General features: G+C 49.4%; 1 protein-coding gene across 1 annotated transcript; it reads left to right on the plus strand.

Moving 5' to 3' along the window:
* Nucleotides 1-26,087, plus strand: REM1 (RRAD and GEM like GTPase 1). Its single transcript, XM_070941841.1, has 5 exons — nucleotides 1-70; nucleotides 10,147-10,555; nucleotides 12,879-12,961; nucleotides 15,045-15,255; nucleotides 21,734-26,087. The coding sequence occupies exons 2-5, from the start codon at nucleotides 10,225-10,227 to the stop codon at nucleotides 22,009-22,011; spliced, it is 903 nt and encodes a 300-aa protein (XP_070797942.1). The 5' UTR covers nucleotides 1-70; nucleotides 10,147-10,224; the 3' UTR covers nucleotides 22,012-26,087.
* Nucleotides 26,088-26,292: the final 205 nt, after the last annotated feature.

The following is a 26,292-nucleotide window of genomic DNA, read 5'->3' on the forward strand; positions in this document are numbered from 1 at the left end:
GCCGGACGGGCTGGATCGGGCGCAAGGTTGGGGGCGGCCGGAGGACCCCCGGGAGCGACCCGTCGAGTTGGTAAGCTTGGAAAAGTGACGGCCAGCTTCCTTCCCTCCCACCCACCCACCCAAATTTGGAAAGCGGCGCATGGGGAGGTCTCGTCCACCTGGGTGAGTGGGTGGAGTAGCGCGCGACCCCCGCTCCAGTGGGAGCCCCTCCTGCGACTTTTAGAGCCCCCCCCCAAGATGCGGGCGAGAGGACCCCCCCGAAGCCATGCAGAGTGCCCTGGAAAGCTTTCCACCCGTGACTCGCTTTTCGCGAGGTTTCTGGGGGAGGGAGAAGGATTCCGGATCCCCCCCCCATTAAAGAGGGTAGAGCAGGGGGTCTTGCAACCTCTGCAGTTTTGGAGCCATCCAGCGATGGAACAGAAGTTGCCTTCGGAAAGTCGTGGGAGCTTCATCCCTGGAGGCTTTCAAAGAAGACACTGGGCTGCGATCGGTCAGAAATGGTGTAGGGTCTCCTGCTTGGGCGGGGGGGCTGGACTAGATGACCTCCAAGGTCCCTTCCAGCTCCGTTAATCGGTAAACTCTTAAGATTTGCGGACTCCAGAACTTCCAGAATTCCCCAGCCAAGCGAAGAAGTTGGAACCCGCAAGTCTTAAGGTTGCCAAGGTTGGATGGACGCCCCTGGGATAGAGACCCCCACCCAAGTGGAAGCGCGCGGCCCCTTTGGGAATAACCCCCCCCCCGTGGGAAAGCAGGGCCATGAGCTTTGCACGTGCTCAGGTGCACCTTCGCCTTTCCTCCCCCTCCTCAACCTTACTACAGCCAGCCCGGTTTGCGGGACGCGCCTGTAACTTTATGCCGCGGGTGACAATCGGAAACTGCTTTCCCTTTTTGAATTTTTAACCGTGTTTTGGAAGGAGGGAGCTGGCAAAACCAGAGCTGCCCGGCGTTGGGTTACTGGTGCCCTGGCAAGAAAGCAGAGTTGGATTGCAACCCGGAGAGAGGGAGGGAGGGAGGGAGAGAGAACCTAAAAGACGCAAAAGGACGATGGGCTTGGTGATACTTTTTTTTTTTTTTAATTTTTAATTTGATTTATACGCCGCCCTTCTCCAGAGACTCAGGGCGGCTTACAATGCGTTAAGCAATAGCCTTCATCCTTTTGTATATTTATACAAAGTCAGCTTATTGCCCCCACAAACTGGGTCCTCATTTAACCACCTTAGAAAGGATGGAAGGCTGAGTCAACCTTGAGCCTTGGCGAGATTCGAACCTGCAGTAATTGCAGGCAGCTGTGTTAATCACAATGCTTTCAATCTGCTGAGCCACCAGGCCCTCCCTCTTTCCCTCCCTCCCTCCCTTCCTTCTTTTTCTTTCTTTCTTTCTCTCTCTCTCTTTCTTTCCCTCCCTCCCTCCCTCCCTTCTTTCTTTCCTTCTTTCTTTTTCCTCCCTCCCTCCCTTCTTTTTCTTTCTTTCTTTCTTTCTCTCTTTCTTTCTTTCTTTTTTTAAAATTTGACTTATATGCCGCCCTTCTCCGGAGACTCAGGGCGGCTTACAATGCGTTAAGCAATAGCCTTCATCCCTTTGTATATTTATACAATGTCAGCTTATTGCCCCCACAAACTGGGTCCTCATTTTACCTACCTTAGAAAGGATGGAAGGCTGAGTCAACCTTGAGCCTGGCGAGATTCGAACTTACAGTAATTGTAGGCAGCTGGTGTTAATAACAGGGTGCTTTAGACCACTGTACTCCCAAGGCTCTAATTTCACTTGTGGGCTAAGGGGCTTCTACTTCATCTAGCCCAAAAGAGGATCCAGGTACTGAAATTAAATTGAAATTAAAAGCCAAGGTAGCAGAGAGAAATCTGCAAGCAGCAGGGGGGGGGGGAGCCAAGGAAATGAGTTGGATTCATCGAGTAATCCAGTGGAACAACTTGCCTCCAGAAAATGTGGGTTGCTTCAACACTGGAGGTTTTTAAGGAGATATTGGACAGCCATTTGTCTGAAATGGTAGGCTCTCCTCCTTGAGCAGGGGGGATGGACTAGAAGACCTCTGAGGTCCCTATTCTGTTGTTGTTGGTTTTTTTGTTTTTTATTTATTTATTTAATTTTATCTATTTTTCAGATTTCTATACCGCCCTTCTCCTTTCGGACTCAGGGCGGTGAACAGCCAAAGTAAAACATTGGTACACAAAAGTTAAAATGGATTTAAGGTAATTAAATAAAGTTTGGCCCATAATTTAAAACATTTCAATTCAAAAACCAATTTCAAATTTTAAAAACCCACCATAAAAATCATTATATGCCGCCCTTCTCCGGAGACTCAGGAGAAGGCTTACAATGCGTTAATTAAACATTTAATTAAATGTTCTGTTAAGGAGAGAAGCAACCTAGAACTAAGGAGAAATTTCCTGACAGTGAGAATTAACCAGTGGAACTCCTTGCCTCCAGAAGTTGTGGGGTGCTCCATCACTGGAGGTTTTCAAGAAGAGACTGGACAGCCAATTTGTCTGAAATGGGATACGCTCTCCTGCCTGAGCAGGGGGCTGGACTAGAAGACCTCTGAGGTCCCTTCCAGCTTCTATTCTAATTCTATTCTAAAAAAGCAACAAGGAATTCGTGAGTCACGAATTGTGAGGAATTGGAAGGAAGGAGCATAAAGGAAGGGCCTAGGGTAGGTCCGTTTTCTGAGATCAATGCAGAAATTAAAGTTTTTGCTGGCAGGTGGAGCTGAGTTCGGAGGAGCCAAAAGTCAGGGCTCTATTTCATTGATCCTGGGCTCTCCTGGTGTCATGGTGATAAGAGAGTTGTGTGTTGTGAGAGGGAGCGGCAAACACAAGACACACACAAAAAAAAGAGGCACCTTTTGTCTTACTTGGCAAATAAAGTCAAAAATGCACGAATCAGCCCGAACTGCAGGCAATCTTCGACTCCCAACCACGAGGGAGCCCCATAAGTTCCCGTTGTTAAGCGAGGCAGGAGCTCTGTTTTATGACCTTTCTTGCCACAGTTATTAAGTGAATCACTGCAGCTGTGCAATTGGTCATGTGGGTGTTTTGAGTGGATCTGGCTCCCCCACTGACTTTGCTGGTGGGAAGGTTGCAAAAAGGGGGGGCGTGGGATCACGCAATCCCGGGATGCTGAGCTTTGGTGGTGCAGCGGACTAAAGTACTGTTAAGTAGCACTTAGCTGCCAGCTGCCTGCAATTACTGCGAGTTCGAATCTCACCGGGCTCAAGGTGGACTCAGCCTTCCATCCTTCCGAGGTAGGTAAAATGAGGACCCAGATTGTGGGGGCAATAAGCTGACTTTGTATAAAAAAGAACACCGCTTGAGGGGGGGGGCAAAAGCCCTACTAAGCAGGTATATACAAAAGTATGAAGGCTAATGCTTAATGCATTGTAAGCCGCCCTGAGTCTCCGGAGAAGGGCGGCATATAAATCGAACCAATAAATAAATAAATAAATAAATAAATAAATAAATAAATAAATAAGTGCCAAATTGCCAAGCTCATTAATTTTGGTCACGTGGCTGTGGGAGGGTGGGGGGGCAGGGCGGGGATGACTGCAACGGTTGTAAGTCGAAACGTGGTCGTAAGTCACTTTTTTCAGTGGTGTTTTGGGTTTGAATCGTCACTAAACAAATGCTTGTCAGGGGAAGATTAGCTCTATCAGCATTCTCTGGGTGTGGGTGTGTGATTTAAATGGTGAACCCATTTTTTCATTTTCATTTCATTTCATTTGATTTGATTTATATACCGCCCTGCTCCCGAAGGACTCAGGGCGGTGAACGGGCACAAGATAAAACACGTAGAATACAAAAATTTAAGAGCAGAAGTAAGATCGGATTAAATCAATTTAGCCCAAGACAAATTTAAAACCCCAGGTTAAGAACAAATTAAAATTTACATTAAAATTTACATTGAAAAGAGAATGGGAGAGGTTAGGCCAGACCAGCCTGGTGAAATAAAAAGGTCTTGAGAGCGCGGCGGAAAGTGCGTGACCAAGGATAAAAAATAAATAAATAAATAAAGACATGTGCATGTGATAAGCACAATAAACCCAATAGACCCTTTTCAGTCTGGCTTCAGACCTGGCTACAGCACGGAAACTGCTTTGGTCACGCTGATGGATGATCTCTGGCGAGCCCGAGATGGGGGGGGGTCATTCCTCCATCTTGGTGCTACTTGACCTCTCGGCGGCTTTCGATACCGTTGACCATGGTATCCTGGGACGACTAAGGGAGCTGGGAGTGGGAGGCACCGTGTTACGGTGGTTCTCCTCCTATCTCTCTGGTCGGTCACAGTCGGTGTTGGTCGGAGGACAGAGGTCGACCCCTAAGCCCCTCGTTTGCGGGGTGCCTCAGGGCTCGGTCCTCTCTCCCCTCCTATTTAACATCTACATGAAGCCGCTGGGTGAGATCATCCGACGATACGGGGTGAGGTATCAGCAATATGAGAGATGGGGATCATTCCTCCATCTTGGTGCTACTTGACCTCTCAGCGGCTTTCGATACCGTTGACCATGGTATCCTGGGACGACTAAGGGAGCTGGGAGTGGGAGGCACCGTGTTACGGTGGTTCTCCTCCTATCTCTCTGGTCGGTCACAGTCAGTGTTGATAGGAGGACAGAGGTCGACCCCTAGGCCCCTCGTTTGCGGGGTGCCTCAGGGCTCGGTCCTCTCTCCCCTCCTATTTAACGTCTACATGAAGCCGCTGGGTGAGATCATCCGACGATACGGGGTGAGGTATCAGCAATATGAGAGATGGGGATCATTCCTCCATCTTGGTGCTACTTGACCTCTCAGCGGCTTTCGATACCGTTGACCATGGTATCCTGGGACGACTAAGGGAGCTGGGAGTGGGAGGCACCGTGTTACGGTGGTTCTCCTCCTATCTCTCTGGTCGGTCACAGTCGGTGTTGGTCGGAGGACAGAGGTCGACCCCCTAAGCCCCTCGTTTGCGGGGTGCCTCAGGGCTCGGTCCTCTCTCCCCTCCTATTTAACGTCTACATGAAGCCGCTGGGTGAGATCATCCGACGATACGGGGTGAGGTATCAGCAATATGAGAGATGGGGATCATTCCTCCATCTTGGTGCTACTTGACCTCTCAGCGGCTTTCGATACCGTTGACCATGGTATCCTGGGACGACTAAGGGAGCTGGGAGTGGGAGGCACCGTGTTACGGTGGTTCTCCTCCTATCTCTCTGGTCGGTCACAGTCGGTGTTGGTCGGAGGACAGAGGTCGACCCCCTAAGCCCCTCGTTTGCGGGGTGCCTCAGGGCTCGGTCCTCTCTCCCCTCCTATTTAACGTCTACATGAAGCCGCTGGGTGAGATCATCCGACGATACGGGGTGAGGTATCAGCAATATGAGAGATGGGGATCATTCCTCCATCTTGGTGCTACTTGACCTCTCAGCGGCTTTTGATACCGTTGACCATGGTATCCTGGGACGACTAAGGGAGCTGGGAGTGGGAGGCACCGTGTTACGGTGGTTCTCCTCCTATCTCTCTGGTCGGTCACAGTCGGCGTTGGTCGGAGGACAGAGGTCGACCCCCTAAGCCCCTCGTTTGCGGGGTGCCTCAGGGCTCGGTCCTCTCTCCCCTCCTATTTAACGTCTACATGAAGCCGCTGGGTGAGATCATCCGACGATACGGGGTGAGGTATCAGCAATACGCGGATGATACCCAGCTGTATATCTCTACCCCCGCGTCAATTCAGTGATGCGGTGGATGTGATGGGCCGGTGCCTGGAGGCCGTGAGGGTCTGGATGGGAGTCAACAGGCTCAGACTTAACCCAGATAAGACCGAGTGGCTGTGGGTATTGCCCCCTAAAGACTATGTCGATTGTCCATCCTTGGTTCTGGGGGGGGGGGGTAGAAATTGTCCCCCTCAGAACGGGCTCGCAATTTGGTGTCCTCCTAGACTCGCAGCTAAGATTAGAGCAACATCTGACAGCTGTGGCTAGGGGGACCTTTGCACAGGTTCGCCTGGTGCACCAATTGCGACCCTACTTGGATCGGGAGGCTCTCCTCACGGTCACTCATGCCTTTGTCACCTCACGGTTAGATTATTGCAATGCGCTCTACATGCAGCTACCCTTGAAGAGCGTTCGGAGACTACAGTGGGTCCAGAACGCAGCCGCGCGAGCTGTCGTGGGTGCACCTAGGTACACCCACATTACACCAATTCTCTGCGAGCTGCACAGGCTCCCTATTGGTCTCCGGTCACAATTCAAGGTGTTGGTTATTACCTTTAAAGCCCTACATGGCTCAGGGCCAGGTTATCTTCGAGACCGCCTTCTACCGCATAGCTCCCAGCAACCGGTAAGATCCCACAGAGTTGGTCTCCTCCGGGTCCCGTCAGCTAAACAATGCCGACTGGGGGGCCCGCGGGGGAGGGCCTTCTCTGTGGCTGCCCCAGCTCTCTGGAACCAGTTACCTCCTGAGGTCCGGACCGTCCCCACCCTATTGGCCTTCTGGAAAGCGGTGAAGACCTGGCTTTTCCGGCAGGCCTGGGACCTTTGATCTCGCTCTTGTGATCTGGTGAGATCCGGCCATGAATGGCGTGAATGAGTTTTTAATGTTTTTAATTTTTAAATGTTTTCATAGTGATTTTTTGAGTGTATTGTGAGCCGTCCTGAGTCTTCGGAGAGGGGCGGCATATAAATTGAATAAATAAATAAACTGAATAAATAAATACAGGTAGTCCTCGAATTAGGACCACAATTGAGCCCAAAATTTATGTTGCTAAGTGAAACATTTGTTAAGGGAGTCTTTCCCCATCTTGGTGGCTTTTTTTCAGTGCCGTTTGTACCCCTGAACAGGCACTAAAATGAACTGTTGTAAATCGAGGACTACCTCTACCATTCCAGACTGTCCAGTCTCTTCTTAAAAACCTCCAGTGTTGGAGCACCCACAACTTCTGGTGGCAGGCTGTTCCACTGGTTAATTGTCCTCACTGTCAGGAAGTTCCAGGTTGCTTCTCTCCTTGGTTAATTTCCGTCTGTTGCTTTCTCGTCCTGTTTTCTGGTGCTTTGGAGAACAGGTTTTTTTTTTTAAAGAAGAGATTGGAAAGTCACTTGTCTAAAATGGTATAGGGTTGCCTGCCTGAGCACGGGGTTGGACTAGAAGACCTCCAGGGTCCCTTCCAGCTCTTGTTATTCTGTTACGTTCTCCTTGATTAGTTTCCATCCGTTGTTGCTTCTTGTCCTGCCTTCAGGTGCTTTGGAAAATAGGTTGACGCCAGTGGTGAAATCCAAGTTTTTTTTTCCTACCGGTTCTGTGGGCGTGGCTTGGTGGGCGTGGCTTGGTGGGCGTGGCAAGGGAAGGATACTGCAAAATCCCCATTCCCTCTCCACTCCTGGGGGAATGATATTGCAAAATCTCCATTCCCTCCACACTCTGGGGCCAGCCAGAGGTGGCATTTGCTGGTTCTCCGAACTGCTCAAAATTTCCGTTACCGGTTCTCCGGAACCTGTCAGAACCTGCTGGATTTCACCCCGGTTGACCCCCCTCTTCCTTCTGGCAGCCCCTCAAATATTGGGAGACTGCTATCCTGTCCCCACTAGTCTGGATGCAGGAGGCTTTCAAGGTCAGAGCAAGAGCTGCTGTTTGCAAAATAATCAATTTTTTTTTTAAATTTGATTTATATGCCGCCCTTCTCCGGAGACTCAGGGCGGCTTACAATGCGCTAAGCAACAGCCTTCATCCTTTTGTATATTTATACAAAGTCAGCTTATTGCCCCCACAAACTGGGTCCTCAATTTACCTACCTTAGAAAGGATGGAAGGCTGAGTCAACCTTGAGCCTAGTGAGATTCGAACTTGCAGTAATTGCAGGCAGCTGGTGTTAATAACGGTGCTTTAGACCACTGTACTACCAAGGCTTTTTTATAGAATAATAGAGGTCTTCTACTCCAACCTCATAGCCCTAAACCATCCCCGACAAATTGCTGTCCAGTCTCTTCTTAAACAACTCCAGTGATGGAGCAACCATAGCTTCTGGTGGCAAGCTGTTCCACTGGTTAATTGTCCTCACTGTTAGGAAATTTCTCCTTAATTCTAGGTTGCTTCTCTCCTTGATGAGTTTCCATCCGTTGCTTCTTGTCCTGCCTTCAGGGGCTTTGGAGAATAGCTTGACTCCCTCTTCTTTGGGGCAGCCCCTCAAATACCGGAACCACTGCTATCGTGTACGCTTCTTTGTAATTGATCCAGCTCAATGGAGCTGGAAGGGACCTTGGAGTTCTTCTAGTCCAACCCCCTGTTCAAGCAAGAAATCCTATACCTGTGATGGTGAACCTAGCGTGCGACAGGTGACACACAGAGCCATATTGGTGGGCACGCGAGCATTCCCTAGCTCAGCTCCAGCGTGCATATGCGCACTGGCCAGCTGATTTTTGGGCCTTTTGGGTCCACCGTAAGTCGGCAAACAGAAGGGGGTGGGGAAGGTTGTTTTCACCCTCCCCAGGCTCCTAGAAAGCTTCTGGAGCCTGGGGAGGGCAAAAAAAACGGGTCTACCAGGCCCATCATGGCATCACATGCCAAAAGCGGGGAAGCATGGGGTGTTGTGGCTCTGTTGCCTGAGCCTGGGCTATCGACAGATGCAGACTCTGAGAGTGAGGGAGAGGAGTTGGCAAGGCCTCCCTCTCCAGGACCCTCCTCTCTGGCAATGCCTCCGGAGGACACCGAAGGCCAAGAGACAGGCCCAGAGCCAAACATGTCCCCGCAGCCACAGGTGGACAGCGACGAAGGAGATAAGTGCTGGCTGGATCCTCGGCAGGGGTGCAGGGAGAAGCGTGCACAGCAGAGGGGAAGGCGTGCCAGAGATTAGCTGAGTCACTGGACCACACCCCACAGGGTATAAATGTGGGTGTGGTGGCCGGTTCAGTTTGTGACGAGCAAAAACTAGAAATAATCCATGATCTCTGCGTTACTGGACTTCTGCCTGCCTTGTCGGACTGCATTTGGACTAATCCTTGTATTGCTGAAACTTTGCCTGCTTTATTGGAATGCTTGCAGTCTAATCTTTGTTTTGTGTGAGTAAAGTCTGAATTGGCAGCTAGCCACTGGGTTGCTGCCGGCTTTATCTTCAAAGACTTTGTCGTGTGGCTTATTAACTCCGGGCCGTCTGTGGGGGTGCGTGTGTGGGACAGGGACAGAACATGGGGGGGGGGCAGGGTGCATAGAATTATGGGTGTGGGCACGCACGCACACAACCACCCCACACTCCCCCAGCTTTTGGCACGCGATGGAAAACAGTTAGCCATCATTGCCCTATACCAGGGGTCAGCAACCTGTGGCTCTGGAGCCGCATGTGGCTCTTTCATCCCTCTGTTGCGGCTCCCTATTGCTGGTCGGCTCCACAATTGATAGGGCTTTCAGTTAGGACAGGTAGAGGAAAAAGGACACCGTGCTAGGAGGAAACTCTATGGTGGGGTAACTGGACTTCCGGTCGGCTCCAGAATGGAATGGGGCAGTGGTGGGTTCCTCCCGGTTTAGTCCGGTTCGGCTGAGCCAGTAGCGGTGACGATATGACGTCACCGAACCGGTTCTACCTCCCGCCCTCCCACCCACCCACCCACCCACCCACGTTATTCTTACCTTTTATTTGGTCCCACCCCCAATCTATTGCTGCCTCCTGAGTCCCAGCTGATGACTAGAGGGAAAAAAACCTGTTTAAACTCTTGCCGCGGGGCTTCAAAGGGCCGCCCTACAGCTGATCAGTGTTAAAAGCAAACAAATGAGTTGGGTCGTAAGTGCGAGGACTGGTCGTAAGTACGAGGACCTTCCAGAAATGACTCTGACCAGCTAGCCACACCCACCTAGATACATGACCTCCAAGCCACACCCACAAAATAAGCCACGCCCACAGAACCGGTAGTAAAAAAATTTAGAACCCACCCCTGGAATGGGGGGCTTCCAGTTAGGACCTTTGTGGCTCTTTGACTTTTTAAGGTTGCCGACCCCTGTCCTATACCATTCTGGACAAATTGTTATCCGATCTCTTCATGAAAACCTCCAGTGTGGGAGCACCCACAATTTCTGGTGGCAAGCTGTTCCATTGGTTAATTCTTTGGTCAGGAAATTCCCCCTTAATCCCAGGTTGCTTCTCTCCTTGATGAGTTTCCACCCGTCTTTTCTCGTCCTGCCTTCAGGTGCTTTGGAGAACAGGTGGATCCCTTCTTTCACCAGAGCCGCAAAGTTAACCGTGGACCGATTCTCTTGGGCAGAAGATGACGCTGAACATCCAGCGGGGAAGCCCCGGGGGTCCGTGCCAGCGACGGGCCAGCACCCCTCTTCCGGCTTCTCATCGGGAGAGGCTGAACCCCGGGAGCAGGCGGGCTGAGCTCTGCCACCCCCAGTTGGGGCAGTCTTTATCCTGCGAACCCCGAGCCCGCCTCCCGGAGCCCTGCAGCGGCTGGCGGTCCGAATCCTCCGGCTCGGAGGAATCCTGTGGATCTCTCTACCGCGTGGTCCTGCTCGGTGACCCCGGAGTGGGCAAAAGCACCCTGGTGAGCGTTTTTGCCGGGGTGCAGGAAAAGGACTCGCTGGAGCAGCAGAGAGGTAGGGGGGTCTCTAATTTTTAAGATTTAGGCCACTGGCCTGGCCTAAATCTTCTCCCCTTTTTAAATGTAAATTTTAATTTGTTTTTAAATTATGGGGTATTTTAAATTCAGCCAAGTTATTTAATTTGTTTTTAATTTATTTTAAAAATTTTTGTATTTATGTGTTTTTATCTTGTGGCTGTTCACCGCCCTGAAGTCCTTCGGGAGAAGGGCGGTATAGAAATTTAAATAAATAAATAAATAAAAATAAATAAATAATTGGGTTTTAAATTCCTGGGGTTTTAAATTGAGCCGAATTCATTTAATAATTTTAAACTATTTTAACGGATGTTGTCTTGTGTTTTTAATAGGCTGTACAACGCCCTGAGTCCTTTGGGAGAAGGGCGGTATAGAAATAAATTTATTTATTTATTTATTTATTATTTCTTTCTTTCCTGGGGAGGGGGCTGGATGGGGGCGAGAGTCAGATTTTTGCGAAGCTTATTTTGGGGTGGGGGAGAGGAGAAAATGGTGGGCCTGATGGTCTCCCTTTCGTGGGTGATCTGTGACCCCGACAAGAGGCCGGTTAATTTTTTAAAAAGCAGTTTCTCGAAGAAGCCCGAGGCTCGAAGCGGAGACGGCGAAAGAGCATTTGGAGATGCGTTGGAAAATGCAGAATTATTTTTCAATCCGGATTCCCCAGGAATCTTTCTAACCGTGGAGTCCTTGGTGGTCTCTGATCTTGGCTGTTAATCTGGCAGACGTTTCATGACCCAACTAGGTAACGTCATCAGTGCTAAAAGGAAGGGTTTTTTTTTGGGGGGGGGGGGCATGGATGAGGTTACCTAGTTGGGTCATGAAATGTGTGCAAGAAAAATAACCCAGCTCAGGGAGCACCAAGGACGCCACAGTCTCTCTCCTCCTCCCCCCTCCCCTTCTCTTTGCTTCCTCTCCCCTTCTTCCCCACTCCTCCTCCTCCTCCTCCTCCTTCATTCCACACCCCCTTCCAGCACTGATAATGTTACCTAGTTGGGTCATGAAATATCTGCAGGGAAAGAACCAAACTCAGAGAGCACCAAGGACCCTACAGTCCTCCTCCTCTTCCTCCCCCTCTCTGCAACCCCCTCCTTCCTTCTAGTACTGATGATGTTCCCTAGTTTGGTCAGGAAACGTCTGTATGAAAGCATCCAAGCTCAGAGAGCACTAAGGACCCCACAAGCCCTCCTCCACTCCACAACTACCTGCCTTCTAGCATTGCTGACGTTCCCTAGTTGGGTCATGAGACGTCTGCAGGAAAACAGCTGAACTCAGAGAGCACCAAGGATCCTACAGTTCTCCTTCTTCTCTTCCTCTTCTCTTCCCTCTTCTCAACAAACCCCTCTCACTTCTAGCACTGATGATGTTCCCTAGTTGGGTCATGAAACGTCTGCAAGAAGACAACCAAGCTCAGAGAGCACCAGGGAAGGAGGAACCAGAGTTCTTCTCCTTCTCCTTCTCCTTCTCCTTCTCTTCCTCCTCCCCTCCCTCCCTTCTTCCTCCCTCCCTCCCTCCCTCCCTCCCTTCCTTCCTTCCTTCCTTCCTTCCTTCCTTCCTTCCTTCCTTCCTTCTAGCACTGATGATGTTCCCTAGTTGGGTCATGAAACATCTGCAACAAAACAGCCAAGCTCAGAAAGCACCAGGGACCCCTCAGTTCTCCTCCTTCCTTCCTTCCTTCCTTCCTTCCTTCCTTCCTTCCTTCCTTCCTTCCTTCCTTCCTTCCTTGTAGCACTGATGATGTTCCCTAGTTGGGTCATGAAACGTCTGCAAGAAGACAACCAAGCTCAGAGAGCACCAGGGAAGGAGGAACCAGAGTTCTTCTCCTTCTCCTTCTCTTCCTCCTCCCCTCCCTCCCTTCTTCCTCCCTTCCTCCCTTCCTCCCTCCCTCCCTTCCTTCTTCCTTCCTTCTAGCATGCCTTGTTTTGGGCCTAGTAGGCCTCCCTGCAATTACCTGGGAGTCACTCCTGGAAGGGGAGGGGTGGGGAGAGGCGGGGCCAGCCAGCAATTTAACAACCAATTCGTCCGAACCGGCCCAAACCGGCTGAATCCCATCACTGCCAAGCAGGCTTCCCTGCAGCCTCCTGGGAGCTAAAAATGGGGCATGGTGGGGCTGTGCTGCATCCCCCCCCCATGTCCCATTTTGGGCCTAGTAGGCCTCCCTGCCTGGGAGCCAAAAGGGACTCCTGGAAGGGGTGGGGTGGGGCGGGGCCAGCCAGAAATTTAAAAACCGTTTCACCCGAACCGGCTGAATCCCAAGACTGGTCTCTCTTTATTGCTAATCCTGAACCGCTTCTGCTTCCTTCCAGATGACACCTTTGAGCGCACCTTGTCCGTGGACGGGGAGGAGACCACCCTGGTGGTGATTGACACTTGGGAAGCAGAAAAGCGGGTAGGTGGGAGTGATCTGACCTAGGGAGCTAGGCCAGGCGTACCTTTCTCAGACAGGTAAGGGAGCCTGCATCTTTCTCGGCTGGAGAAAATTTGCAAAGAGCTCTTCCTGACCGATGGACAAAATTTCTTTATTTCTTCGTATCCTGCCGTTATTATTTTTTGCAAAGAGGCAGCAGACATATCCAACATACCTTTCTCCTCCCATTTTCCCCCACAATGACAACAACAACCCTGTGAGGTGGGCTGGGCTGGGAGAGATGGACAGGGCCATCTGTCTCAAAGTTGTCAAGATTGAAAAATACAGTATTAATATAGATACTGTCAAACTTTGCAGAAAGCTGTGGCTTTGGTCTGTTGGTTAAGGAACCAGACTAGAAAGCTGGAGACGGTGAGTTCTAGTCCCGCCTTAGGCATGAAAGCCAGCTGGGTGACTTTGGGCCAATCACCAGGAGACAGTGAGTTCTAGTCCCGCCTTAGGCATGAAAGGTGGCTGGGTGACTTTGGCCCAATCACCAGGATCCAGTGAGTTCTAGTCCCGCCTTAGACGTGAAAGCCGTCTGGGTGACTTTGGGCCAATCACCAGGAGACGGTGAGTTCTAGTCCCGCCTTAGGCATGAAAGCCGTCTGGGTGACTTTGGGCCAATCACCAGGAGTCGGTGAGTTCTAGTCCCGCTTTAGGCATGAAAGGCAGGTGGGTGACTTTGGGCCAATCACCAGGAGACAGTGAGTTCTAGTCCCGCCTTAGGCATGAAAGCCAGCTGGGTGACTTTGGGCCAATCACCAGGAGTCGGTGAGTTCTAGTCCCGCCTTAGGCATGAAAGCCAGCTGGGTGACTTTGGGCCAATCACCAGGAGTCGGTGAGTTCTAGTCCCGCCTTAGGCATGAAAGCCAGCTGGGTGACTTTGGGCCAATCACCAGGAGTCGGTGAGTTCTAGTTCCGCTTTAGGCATGAAAGCTGGCTGGGTGACCTTGGACCAGTCTCTCTCTCTCTCTCTCTCTCTCTCTCAGCCCATCTCACCTCACAGGGTTGTTGTGTGGAAAATAGGAAGGAGTGTTGGACATGTTTACCACCTTGAGTTATTTGTAAAAAAAAAAATAATAAAATCAGGAAACAAACAAATACATGAATTCAGTTCAATTAATTCTTAGAGCTTCAGTTCAGGGGTGGCAGTGGCCTTTCAAGGAAATCACCTGTGCTCAGGTAATCAAGCGATGGGTATCTTTTGGTCCTGTCCTCACCTGGCACAAACTGATCACCTGTGTGATGGGGCACTCCAGGGACAGGTACTCCTCGACTTACAGCCACAGTAGAGCCCAAAATTTCCATTGCTAAGCGAGACAGCTGTTAAGTGAGCGATGCCCCGTTTTACGAACTTTCTTGCCGCCGTTGTTAAGTGAATCACTTCACTTGTAAAATGAGTCACACGGTTGTTAAGTGAATCCGGCTTCCCCAGGGACTTTGCTTGTTGGAAGGTCGCAAATGGGGATCATGTGACACCCGCCCCCCCCCCGGGGACGCTGCCACCGTTGTAAATAGGAGTCTGTTGCCAAGCGTCTGAATTTTGATCATGTGACGGTGGGGATGGTGCAGCGGTCGTAAGTGCGAAAACAGCCATAAGTCACTTTTTTCAGGGCCGTTGTAACTCCGAACAGTCACTGAACCAAAAGTTGTGAGTTGCGGGTTACCTGTGCTAGCAAGAAAAGGATCATCATCATCATCATCTTTTAATGACCCCATAATCCTTTGCATGGTGGAGTCTGGGCAACTGAATGGAGCCGAGTGTTTTACTGGCCGGATGCCGTCCCTGTCGCCAGTACGGAGTTTTGTTCAGCAGATATATTCTCAATGTGCCCAGAGAGAGAAATATGTGCCTCTACCTAGGATCGAACTCCCAGCCTCCTGATTGTGAGGCGAGAGCTCCACCTCTAGGCCACCGCATCACTGCTAACAAGAAAAGGATGCCAAGATTTATACCTCTCCCTTTGGGCTCAAAATGCTAAGTGTGGATCCAGGTGGGGCGGAGGGCAAAGGAGACCCTTCCCCTCTTGTGAGCACCCTTCTCGGTCCCCTCTTCTTGCAGGCATCGGAAGAAGACATCTGGCTGCAGAACCACTGCATGCAGGTGGGAGACGCGTATGTGATTGTCTACTCCATCACCGACCGGGGCAGCTTCGAGAGCGCCTCCGAGCTGCGCATTCAACTCCGGAGGACTCGGCAGGCGGAGAACCTGCCCATCATCCTGGTGGGGAACAAGACCGACCTGGTGCGCTCCCGGGAAGTCTCGGTGGAAGGTGGGTGCAAAAAGGGTGCCAAGCTAGTTCCAGAAGGTCCGTGGGGGGGTCTCCGTCATTCAGGTCACGGGGTCCCAGAGGTGCTTTTCCCAAAGGAAATGACATTCTTGGGGTTTTTTTCCCCCCCTTGGAAATGTTTTCATTCTCAGCAGAGAAGCTTCTTTAGTTCTTCAGGGGGTGGGGGGAAGGAAAGAAAGAAAAGAAAAGAAAAGAAAAGAAAAGGAAGGAAGGAAAGAAAGAAAGAAAGAAAGAAAGAAAGAAAGAAAGAAAGAAAGAAAGAAAGAAAGAAAGAAAGAAAGAACAGGGAGGAAGAAAGGAAGAAAAACAGGAAGGAAGACAGGAAGGAAAGGAAGAAAGGAAGAAACAGGGAGGAAGAAAGGAAAGGAAGGAAAGGAGGAAGGAAAGAAAGAAAAGAAAAGGAAGAAAGAAAAAAGAAAAAAGAAAACTGCGGGGTAGGAAGGAAGTAAGGGAGGAAGGAAAGAAAGGAAGGAAGAAAAGGAAGGAAAGGAAGGAAAGAAAGAAAGAAAAAGAAAGAAAAAACCAGGAAAAAAGGAAGGAAGGAAGGAAGGAAAGCAGGAAGGAAGGAAGACAGGAAAGAAGGAAGGAGGAAGGAAAGGAAGGAAGAAAGAAAAAGGAAAAGAAGGAAGAAAGGGAAGAAAGAAAAAAGAAAGAAAAAGGGCAGGACATAAAGGAGGTAAGGAAGTAAGGGAGGGAGGCAGGAAAGGAAGGAGGAAGGAAAGAAAGAAAAAAGGAAGAAAGAAGAAAGAAAAAATGCAGGGCAGAGCAGGAAGGAAGGAAGGGAGGGAGGGAGGGAGGAAGGAAAGAAAGGAAGGAAGAAAAGGAAGAAAAGGAAGGAAAGAAAGAAAGAAAAAGAAAGAAAGAAAAAACCAGGAAGGAAGGAAGGAAGAAAGGAAGACAGGAAAGAAGGAAGGAAGACAGGAAGGAAAGGAAGGAAGAAAGAAAGAAAGGAAGGAAAGGAAGGAAGAAAGAAAGAAAGGAAAAGAAGGAAGAAAGGGAAGAAAGAAAAAAGAAAGAAAAAGGGCAGGACATAAAGGAGGTAAGGAAGTAAGGGAGGGAGGGAGGCAGGAAAGGAAGGAGGAAGGAAAGAAAGGAAGGAAAAGAAGGAAGAAAGAAAAAAGAAAAAAGAAAGAAAAAATGCAGGGCAGGGCAGGAGGGAAGTAAGGAAGGGAGGGAGGGAGGAAAGAAAGGAAGGAAGAAAAAGAAGGAAAGGAAGGAAAGAAAGAAAAAGAAAGAAAGAAAAAACCAGGAAGGAAGGAAAGAAAGCAGGAAGGAAGGAAGGAAGACAGGAAGGAAAGGAAGGAAGGAAGGAAGGAAAAGAAGAAAGAAAGGGAAGAAAGAAAAAAGAAAGAAAAAGGGCAGGGCAGGAAGGAGGTAAGGAAGTAAGGGAGGGAGGGAGGAAAGGAAGGAAAGGAAGGAAGAAAAGGAAGAAAGAGAAGAAAGAAAAAAGAAAGAAAAAGGGAAGGGCAGGGAAGGAAGGAAGGAAGGAAGGAAGGAAGGAAGGAAGGAAGGAAGGAAGGAAGAAAGGAAGTCCTAAATAAATGGTATAGTCACGTATTTCCTGCCTGAGCAGGGGGTTGGACTAGAAGACCTCCAAGGCCCCTTCCAAGTCTGTTATTCTGTTAACTCCGAAGAAGCTTCTTGGATGAGAAGCCAAACGTTTTCAAGGGGGAAAAAAAAATCAGAAAGTCCGGCTGTCTTTTGAAAAAGCACCTTTGGGGGCCGGTTCTCGAATGTTGGAAGAATGTGGGGGTTGGAGAACCGGTTAGAATGGGGTCTCCCCACACCTAGCATGGTCCCCTCCCCAAGACCGGCTACAGGAATTGGGAATGTCTAGTCTAATGAAGAGAAGGAAGACACGATAGCAGTCTATTTGAGGGAAGGGGAGGAGGGGTTTCCACCTATTTTCCATAGATTTTTCCATAGCCCCTGAAGTCAGGACGAGAAACAATGGATGGAAACTAATGAAGGAGAGAAGCAACCTGGAATTAAGGAGAAATTTCCTAACAAGTGAGAACAATGAACCAGTGGAACTGCTTGCCACCAGAAGGTGTGGGTTCTCCATCCCTGGAGGTCTTTAAGAAGAGACTGGACAGCCATTTGTCCAGCATGATATAGGCCAGGGGTCGGCAACCTTAAACACTCAAAGAGCCCCAAAGGTCCTAACCAGAAGTCCCCCGTTCGATTCTGGAGCTGACCGGAAGTCCAGTTCCCCCACCATAGAGTCTCCTCCTAGCGCAGCATCCTTTTTCCTCTGCTGACCGGAAGTCCAGTTTCACCATCATAGAGTCTCCTTCTAGCACACTGTCCTTTTTCCTCTGCTGACCGGAAGTCTGGTTCCCCCACCATAGAGTCTCCTTCTAGCACACTGTCCTTTTTCCTCTGCTGACCAGAAGTCTGGTTCCCCCACCATAGAGTCTCCTTCTAGCACACTGTCCTTTTTCCTCTGCTGACCAGAAGTCTGGTTCCCCCACCATAGAGTCTCCTTCTAGCACACTGTCCTTTTTCTTCTGCTGACCAGAAGTCTGGTTCCCCCACCATAGAGTCTCCTTCTAGCACACTGTCCTTTTTCCTCTGCTGACCGGAAGTCTGGTTCCCCCACCATAGAGTCTCCTCCTAGCGCAGCATCCTTTTTCCTCTGCTGACCGGAAGTCCAGTTTCCCCACCATAGAGTCTCCTTCTAGCACAGTGTCCTTTTTCCTCTGATGACCAGAAGTCTGGTTCCCCCACCATAGAGTCTCCTCCTAGCGCGGCATCCTTTTCCCTCTACCTGTCCTAACCGAAAGCCCTATCACTTGTGGAGCCGACCAGCAACAGGGAGCCACAGCAGAGGGATGAAAGAGCCACATGCGGCTCCAGAGCCACAGGTTGCTGACCCCTAGTATAGGGTCTCCTGCCTGAGCAGGGGGTTGGACTAGAAGACCTCCAAGGTCCCTTCCAGCTCCATAATTCTGCTCTGTTCTCCAGGCCAGGTGGTCTCTCCATGTCTTCCGATCTTGAGCTGCTTCTTTGATTTTTCTTATGATCTGCTCAGCTTTGATGGTCTCCAGCCACCGAGTTCCTTTTACCACTAACTCTTCCCAACATAATTGCTTTCTCCAGTGAATTTTCCCACAAGACGTGGCCAAAATAAATGAGACAACAGTTTCCTGATTTTCTCTTCCCATTTCTGGTGTTACGCACTTGTTGATCAACCTTTATTGTACGTAGGTATAGCAATAGCCCTTAGACTTATAGGCCGCTTCACAGTGCTTTCCAGCCCTCTCTAAGCGGTTTGCAGAGTTAGCCTCTTGCCCCCTCCCCACACCCAACAACCTGAGTCCTCGTTTTACAGACCTCGGAAGGACAGAAGGCTGAGTCAACCTTGAGCCGGTGAACATATAGCTCTCTAACCAAGCTTTCAGTGCTGCACGGAGGAATCCTTCAATTTAAGATTCCTTAGGCCAGTTTAAAAAAAAAGTTTTTAAAAGTTTTTTTTTTAACTGGCACTTCGGAATCCGCCATCTCTCTCTCTCTCTCTCTCTCTCTCTCTCTCCATCAATCCATCCATCTATCTATCTATTTATCTATCTATCTATCTATCTATCTATCTATCTATCTATCTATCTATCATCATCTATCTATCTCTATCCATCTCTCTCTCTCTCTATATATATATATCCATCTCTCTCTCTCTCTCTCTCTTTATCTATCTATATCTATCCATCTCTCTCTCCCCCTCCCTCCCTCCCTCTCTCTCTCTGCTTCCCCTCCTTTTTTGGCCTGATTGAATGTATTGCACAAAAGCTACCTTTTAGTACATCTTCCTCTCTCCCTCTGTCCTCACCACTTTCTGTACAGAGACGATGGAGAGCATCCTATTCTATGGCATTACTGTCTGGTTTGGAAGCATTAGGGGTTCCCCACCGGGGGTGCGAGGCGATATTCCAGGGGGATGCGAAAACTTGGGTTTAGAAGTTTCAAAATTATAGTGTATATGTATAATTATATGTGTATAATTATTTTTTAAGGGGTGTGAGAATATATCAGAAGCATTCTAGGGGTGCAGGAAAGGTTGGGAACCCCTGCCTTCTTTCTTTCTTTCTTTCCTTCCTTCCTTCCTTCCTTCCTTCCTTACTTACTTACTTACTTACTTACTTACTTACTTACTTACTTACTTATTTACTTACTTATTTTGTCGCATTTCTATGCCGCCCAACTCCCAAGGGACTCCTTGGTCTTAACTGCTTCGGACAGGAAGGTGGTGCAGAGAGTGGTGAGGACAGCAGAAAAGATCATTGGGAGTTCACTCCCTATTATCCAGGACATGACATATGAGCGGTGCTTGAGTGGGGTCCATAGGATTGTTTGGGATGCTATACATCCTCTTCATGATCTGTTTTGCTTGTTACCTTTTGGGAAGGGTGTCAGAGTGTGCATAGCTTTATTGTGTGAGACAACCCAGGAACAATAACAGCAAATAGAGGTTTGTCATAAAATAGTGGTTTTATCTACAAAAGAATATATCTTATACATTCATGTACTATAGGCAGAGGTCAAACAATCAGCAATTACAGCAGGGAAAAACACAGGGAGAGGGAGGGAGGGAGAGAGAGAAAGAGCGCCTAACAGGGCCTCTTCTTATTATACAGACTCTTAAAGGGATAACAGCCAAAAAGCCTTGCTGACTCATTCCCATCATTACATCATTGCAGCAGCTGGTCAGCTCTTAAGTCACTACCCTGACAAGGGGGCTTCGTGGTACCTGAAGCAGAACATCCAGATTCAGCCAGTTTTGTTCCATGTAGCATCAACCTTGTGAACTCTTAAGTTTCCTCTTTCCCCGCTATGTATTCAAGAGGGATAGTGATTAATATTTATAAGTATGGGTGTAGGTATATATTTATTTATGTATGTATATAGCATGTGCATATGTGTGTTATGTATGTGTTTGGGTGAATATATACTTTCTCTTGAAGAGCAGGCAACAGAATTCCATTTTTAATGTGAGCCAATGTGCTCACAGTAAAAAAAAAATGACAATAAAAGTTATCTTATCTTATCCACACCACCTTCTTACCTAGGACTGAAGCACTCTACCTAGGACTGAAGCAACACCCCCCCAATTTTGTGGGGTGTTGCTTTCAGTGGAGGTTATGGGAGGAAACCGTCCTGTTAGCTACGGAGAGTCCTCGACTTACGGTCATTCTTTTAACGACGGTTCAAAATTACCAACAGCACTGAAAAAAGGGACATATATTCGTTCCTCGGGCTGTTGCAGAACCCCCCAGAGACGAGCGATCAAAATTCAAGCGCTTCGCATGTATTTTTGACGATTGTAATCTTAGATGATGGTCATTTGGGATCTTCCCAGACGGCTTCGGACAAGCAACATCACCGGGGGAAACTGGATTCGCTTAACAACAGCACGCTTCACTTAACAACTGCAGTTGTTAAAAAAAAACATGGTAAAATTGGGTGCGACTCACTTAACAACCGTCTTGCTTAGCCAGGGCATTTCTGGTCCTGATTGAGGTCATAAGTCGAGGACTTCCTGTGTACAGCAGTAATGCCTGAACGGATTCTTCTACATTTTCTTGGCTATTAATTGTGCTTTTAAAACAGGTCTCGGAGCTTGGCCCCTTTAAGACGTGTGGACTTCAGCTCCCAGAATCCCCCAGCCAATTTTATTCAGTGGAGCTTAAAGTTGCCATTTTTGGAGACCTGGCTGAAGGACTCTGGGAGTTGAAGTCCACAAGTCTTAAAGGGGCCGAGGTTTAGAGCACTGTTTCTCAACCTTGGAAGCTTGAAGATGGGTGGACTTCAACTCCCAGAATCCCCCAGTCAGCCATGATTGCTAAGCAGAGTGGAAGGTAATTCTTTCCTAATCCAACATTTTTTAATTTAGGGCAACTTTAAGACGGGTCCCAGAATTCCCCAGCCAGCAGGCTTTTAAGATGGGGTAGGCTTCAACTCCCAGAATTCCCCACCTAGCATGCTTTAAGATGGGTGGACTTCCACTCCCAGAATTCCCCACCTAGCATGCTATAAGAGGGGTAGACTCCCAAGTCCCAGAATTCCCCAGCCGGCAGGCTTTAAGATGGCTGGACTCCAAGTCCCAGAATTCCCTAGCCAGCATGCTTTAAGATGGGTGGGCCTCAACTCCCAGAATTCCCAAGCCAGCATGCTATAAGACAGGTGGACTCCAAGTCCCAGAATTCCCCAGCCAGCAGGCTTTAAGATGGGTGGACTTCAACTCCCAGAATTCCCAAGCCAGCCATGGAAATTGAAGTCCACTCATCTTAAAGCATGCTGGCTGGGGGATTCTGGGAGTTGAAGTCCACCCATCTTCAAGCTACCAAGGTTGAGAAACACTGGTTTAGGGACACCCCCCCCACACACACACTTTAAAAGATGCCAGAGACATCCATCAATCTCTTGCCCGGCAGCTTCTCACAACCTGGCCATTTTTCCCTTGCAGAAGGCCGGGCCTGCGCCGTCGTTTTTGACTGCAAGTTCATCGAGACGTCCGCTGCCCTCCAGCACAATGTGACCGAACTTTTTGAAGGGGTCGTGCGGCAAATCCGGCTTCGCCAGGACAGCAAGGAGGCCAACGAACGGCGCATGTCGCTCTACAAACGCAAGGAGAGCCTGACCAAGAAAGTGCGGCGTTTCCTGGACCGCCTGGTGGCGCGTAACAACCAGAAAGTTGCCCTGAAAGTCCGTTCGAAGTCCTGCCACGACCTTTCTGTGCTGTGAGAGACAATCGGGGACCGGGGGGGGGGTGTTCCTCGTTCGCTCGTCCCTCTTGCACCACGGAGGGTCTGGCCTCGGTCTTCCTTTTGGTGCCTAGCGTGGCTTTGCAAAATGCCCGTAATTGCGAAAGGGTCCAAATGGACGATCGCTTAAATATTGAGCCAGCCGTGTGCTTGCGGCCGCCAAAAAGACCAACACAGTTATTGGCTGCATCAACGGAGGGATAGAATCAAGATCACCTGAAGTGTTAACGCCACTTTATAAGGCCTTGGTAAGGCCACACCTGGAATCCTGCATCCAGTTTTGGTCGCCACGATGTAAAAAAGATGTGGAGACTCTAGAAAGAGTGCAGAGAAGAGCAACAAAGAGGATTTGGGGACTGGAGGCTAAAACCTACGAAGAACGGTTGCAGGAATTGGATATCTCTTGTCTACTGAAATAAGGATTTCGGGGGTGACATGATAGCAGCCTTCCAATATTTGACAGGCCGTCACAGGGACGAAGCGGGGTCAAGCTATTCTCCAAAGCACCTGAAGGCAGGACAAGAAATAATGGATGGAAAGAAATCAAGGAGAGGAGCAGTCAAGAACTAAGGAGAAACTTCCTGACAGACCAATTAATTTGGGGGACTGGAGGCTAAAGCAGTGGTGAAATCCAAATTTTTTTACTACCGGTTCTGTGGGCGTGGCATGGTGGGCGTCGTGTGGCTTGGTGGGCGTGGCAGGGGAAGGATACTGCAAAATCTCCATTCCTTCCCCACTCCTGGGTAACGATACTGCAAAATCCCCATTCCCTCCCCACTCCAGCGGAAGGATACTGCAAAATGCCCATTCCCTCCCCACTCCAGGGGAAGGAAACTGCAAAATCTTCATTCCCACCCCACTCCTGGGGAAGGATACTGCAAAATTCCCATTCCCTCCCCACTCCAGGGGAAGGATACTGCAAAATCCCCATTTCCTCCCCACTCCTGGGGGAAGGATACTGCAAAATCCCCATTCCCACCCCACTCTGGGGCCAGCCAGAGGTGGTATTTTCCGATTCTCCAAACTACTCAAAATTTCCGCTACCGGTTCTCCGGAACCTGTCAGTACCTGCTGGATTTCACCCCTGGGCTAAAGCATATGAAGAACGAAGAATGGTTGCAGGAATTGGGAATGTCTAACAGTAACAAGAAATGGAAGGGACTTTGGAGATCATCTAGTCCAACCCCACTCATACAGGAGACCACTACTAGGGATTCAAACTGCCGAACTGACGATCTTTCTGATCGACAAGCTCAGTGTCTTAGCCACTGAGCCACCTTGTCAGGCTAGTTTAATGAAGAGAAGGACCAGGGGTGACATGATAAGAATCCTCCAAAATTTGAGGGGCTGCCCCAAAGAAGAGGGGGTCCAGCTATTTTCCACAGCATCACAGTTCAAGACAAGAAGCAACGGATGGAAACTAATCAGGGAGAGAAGCAACCTGGAACTAAGGGGAAACTTCCTAACAGTGAGGACAATTAACCAGTGGAACTGCTTGCCACCAGAAGTTGTGAATGCTCCAACACTGGAGGTTTTAAAAAGAGACTGGACCGCCACTTGTCTGGAATAGGGTCTCCTGCTTGAGAAGGGGGTTGGACTAGAAGACCTCTAAGGTCCCTTCCAAATCTGGTTATTCTGTCTTTGTGGGCGGTATTCTATCTTTATGGTAGTAAAAGAGCGGAGGGTAGCATGGGGGAATGGCAGAGAAGGAGTCTCCCCTGAGCTGATTTGCTCAGGATTCGTTCGGGAAGGCTCGACCCCCTTGGCATATCTGAGAAAGGTGCAAGAAATTCACGCTTTCTAGCGTAAGTTTGGTGGATGAGCGCGAGAATGAGAATGAGACCACAACGTGGGACTTACGCCGACCCGATTCGCTTGGCTCCCCGAGGGTTGTGATTTTTTGCCCTCCTGATTCTGCAAGGCTCCCTGCTATCTTCGAGATTCAGGCCAGTGGCTTCGTGCCAGGCTGGGTCAGGAATGCAGCTGGCTGCTTGGCAGATGCCAGTTCCTGAGCCCTGGTCAGCACAGATAAGCAGAAGGAAAGAAAAAAAAAATGCAATTCAACGGGAAAGTTTTCTGAAATGCGGCTTCGTCTCGCATTGTAATTACCCGAATGTCCCTTTTTGCAAACGGTATTTCCGGTGTTAAAACTGAAGTACAGGTGGTCCTCGACTTACGACCACAATGACCTGTTGCCATTGCTAAGCAGGATGGTTGTTAAGTGAGTTTTGCCCAGTGGTGGGATTCAGCCAGTTTGCACCTATTCGGGAGAACCGGTTGTTAACTTTCTAAGCAGTTCGAAGAACCGGTTGTTGGAAGAAATCTTTATTTTGGTTTTTTTTCCATTTTACAGGGCTAATCCTGTAAGGAAGGCAGGAAGGAAACATTCTGGTGTTATTTCTAGCCTAAACTTTATTGCCCTGCTTACAGAAACTGCCTCTCCGATTAACCCTTGTTACATTGTAACAGCTAAGGTGAAGCACCCATCAATGTGAGTGATGTTGAGTTGGCCACGCCCACACGCCCACACAGTCACATGACCACCGAGCCATGCCTACCCAGGTGATCATTAGGGCAGAGAACCGGTTGTTAAATTATTCAAATCACTCCACCACTGGTTTTGCCCCATTTTACGACCTTTCCTGCCACAGTGGTTGAGCGAAACGCTGCAGTTGTTACCTAACCTGGTCGTTAAGCGAATCTGGCTTCCCCATAGATTTTGCTTATCGGGAAGGTCGCAAAAGGGGGTCATGTGACCCCGGGACACTGTGACCGTCATAAGTATGAGACCGTTGCCAAGTGTCTGAAGGGATGCTGCAAGTGTGAAAATTGGTCACAAGTGCCGTTGTAACTTTGAAACGGTCACTAAATGAACCGTTAAGTCGAGGATTATCTGTAGTCGCCCATGGAAACTGGAGATGTCACCTTGGAGGGTTGAGGGTTTAGAAAGAGCATTTTTGGGGAGTGGGTCTGTTCTCGAATTGAACAGAAGGGATTTAGGAGGTTCAGAAATGGTCCCGAGCTTTTTTGCGCTCTTCATTACAGCAAACCTGATTTTCAACTTGGCCACTTGAAGATGGGTGGACTTCAGTTCCCAGAATCTCCCAGTCAGCCATGATTGCTAAGCAGAGTGGAAGGTAACTGTTTCCTAATCCAACATTTTTTAATTTAGGGCAACTTTAAGACGGATGGACTCCAAGTCCCAGAATTCCCCAGCCAGCAGGCTTTAAGATGGGGTAGGCTTCAACTCCCAGAATTCCCCACCTAGCATGCTTTAAGATGGGTGGACTTCCACTCCCAGAATTCCCCACCTAGCATGCTATAAGAGGGGTAGACTCCCAAGTCCCAGAATTCCCCAGCCAGCAGGCTTTAAGATGGCTGGACTGCAAGTCCCAGAATTCCCCAGCCAGCAGGCTTTAAGATGGCTGGACTGCAAGTCCCAGAATTCCCCAGCCAGCAGGCTTTAAGATGGCTGGACTGCAAGTCCCAGAATTCCCCAGCCAGCAGGCTTTAAGATGGCTGGACTCCAAGTCCCAGAATTCCCCAGCCAGCAGGCTTTAAGATGGGTGGGCCTCAACTCTCAGAATTCCCCAGCCAGCAGGCTTTAAGATAGGTGGACTTCAACTCCCAGAATTCCCAAGCCAGCCATGGAAATTGAAGTCCACTCATCTTAAAGCATGCTGGCTGGGGAATTCTGGGAGTTGAAGTCCACCCATCTTAACGTGGCCAAGGTTGAAAATCACTGCTTTTTAGAACATCAGGCAACCATTGCTGTCGCTCCAGAAGCCTTCAATTAATGGCATGGTGATGATGATGAAGACGAAGGGGATGAGGATGAAGGAGAAGGCGATGATGACGATGAAGGAGCAAGGGATGATGGTGAAAAGTGCTAATGGGAAAATAGTTTCCCCGCGGACTGGAACTACAGCGAGGGCTTCTCAAGGAGGGCCAAACTCTTGGTGGGAAAATCACCCGCAATTTCTGGGCTACCTGGTCTGCCAGAGTCGCCTCCTCTCCGGCTTGCACAGTTGTAAATAAAACCGAATGCCACACAAACCCTCCGTGTCTCCAAGCGCTTCCTTCGAAAGGCAGCATAAGACTGGCAACCATGGTGGGGGGGGGGAGGAGGGAAGGCCGAACGGTGGCTGAAGGGGAACGTGGCTGGGCCCGGCGCCAGCCCTGACTTCAGCTCCGGGAGCTGCTCCTTCCTGGGGTCAGTCAGGTCAACAGTTTCCGTAGCTGGTGGGAGTTACCAGGGTTG

Source organism: Pituophis catenifer, unplaced genomic scaffold (genome assembly GCF_029215685.1).
Source record: "Pituophis catenifer annectens isolate HBS135680 unplaced genomic scaffold, rPitCat1.0.hap2 SCAF_3, whole genome shotgun sequence".
Lineage (NCBI taxonomy): Eukaryota > Metazoa > Chordata > Lepidosauria > Squamata > Colubridae > Pituophis > Pituophis catenifer.

Coding starts and splice junctions, on each gene's coding strand:
- REM1 (XM_070941841.1), top strand. CDS start 10,225: ATGACGCTGAACATCCAGCGGGGAAGCCCCGGGGGTCCGTGCCAGCGA. Junction 10,556..12,878: donor CTCGCTGGAGCAGCAGAGAG/GTAGGGGGGTCT, acceptor GCTTCCTTCCAG/ATGACACCTTTGAGCGCACC. Junction 15,256..21,733: donor CCGGGAAGTCTCGGTGGAAG/GTGGGTGCAAAA, acceptor TTTCCCTTGCAG/AAGGCCGGGCCTGCGCCGTC.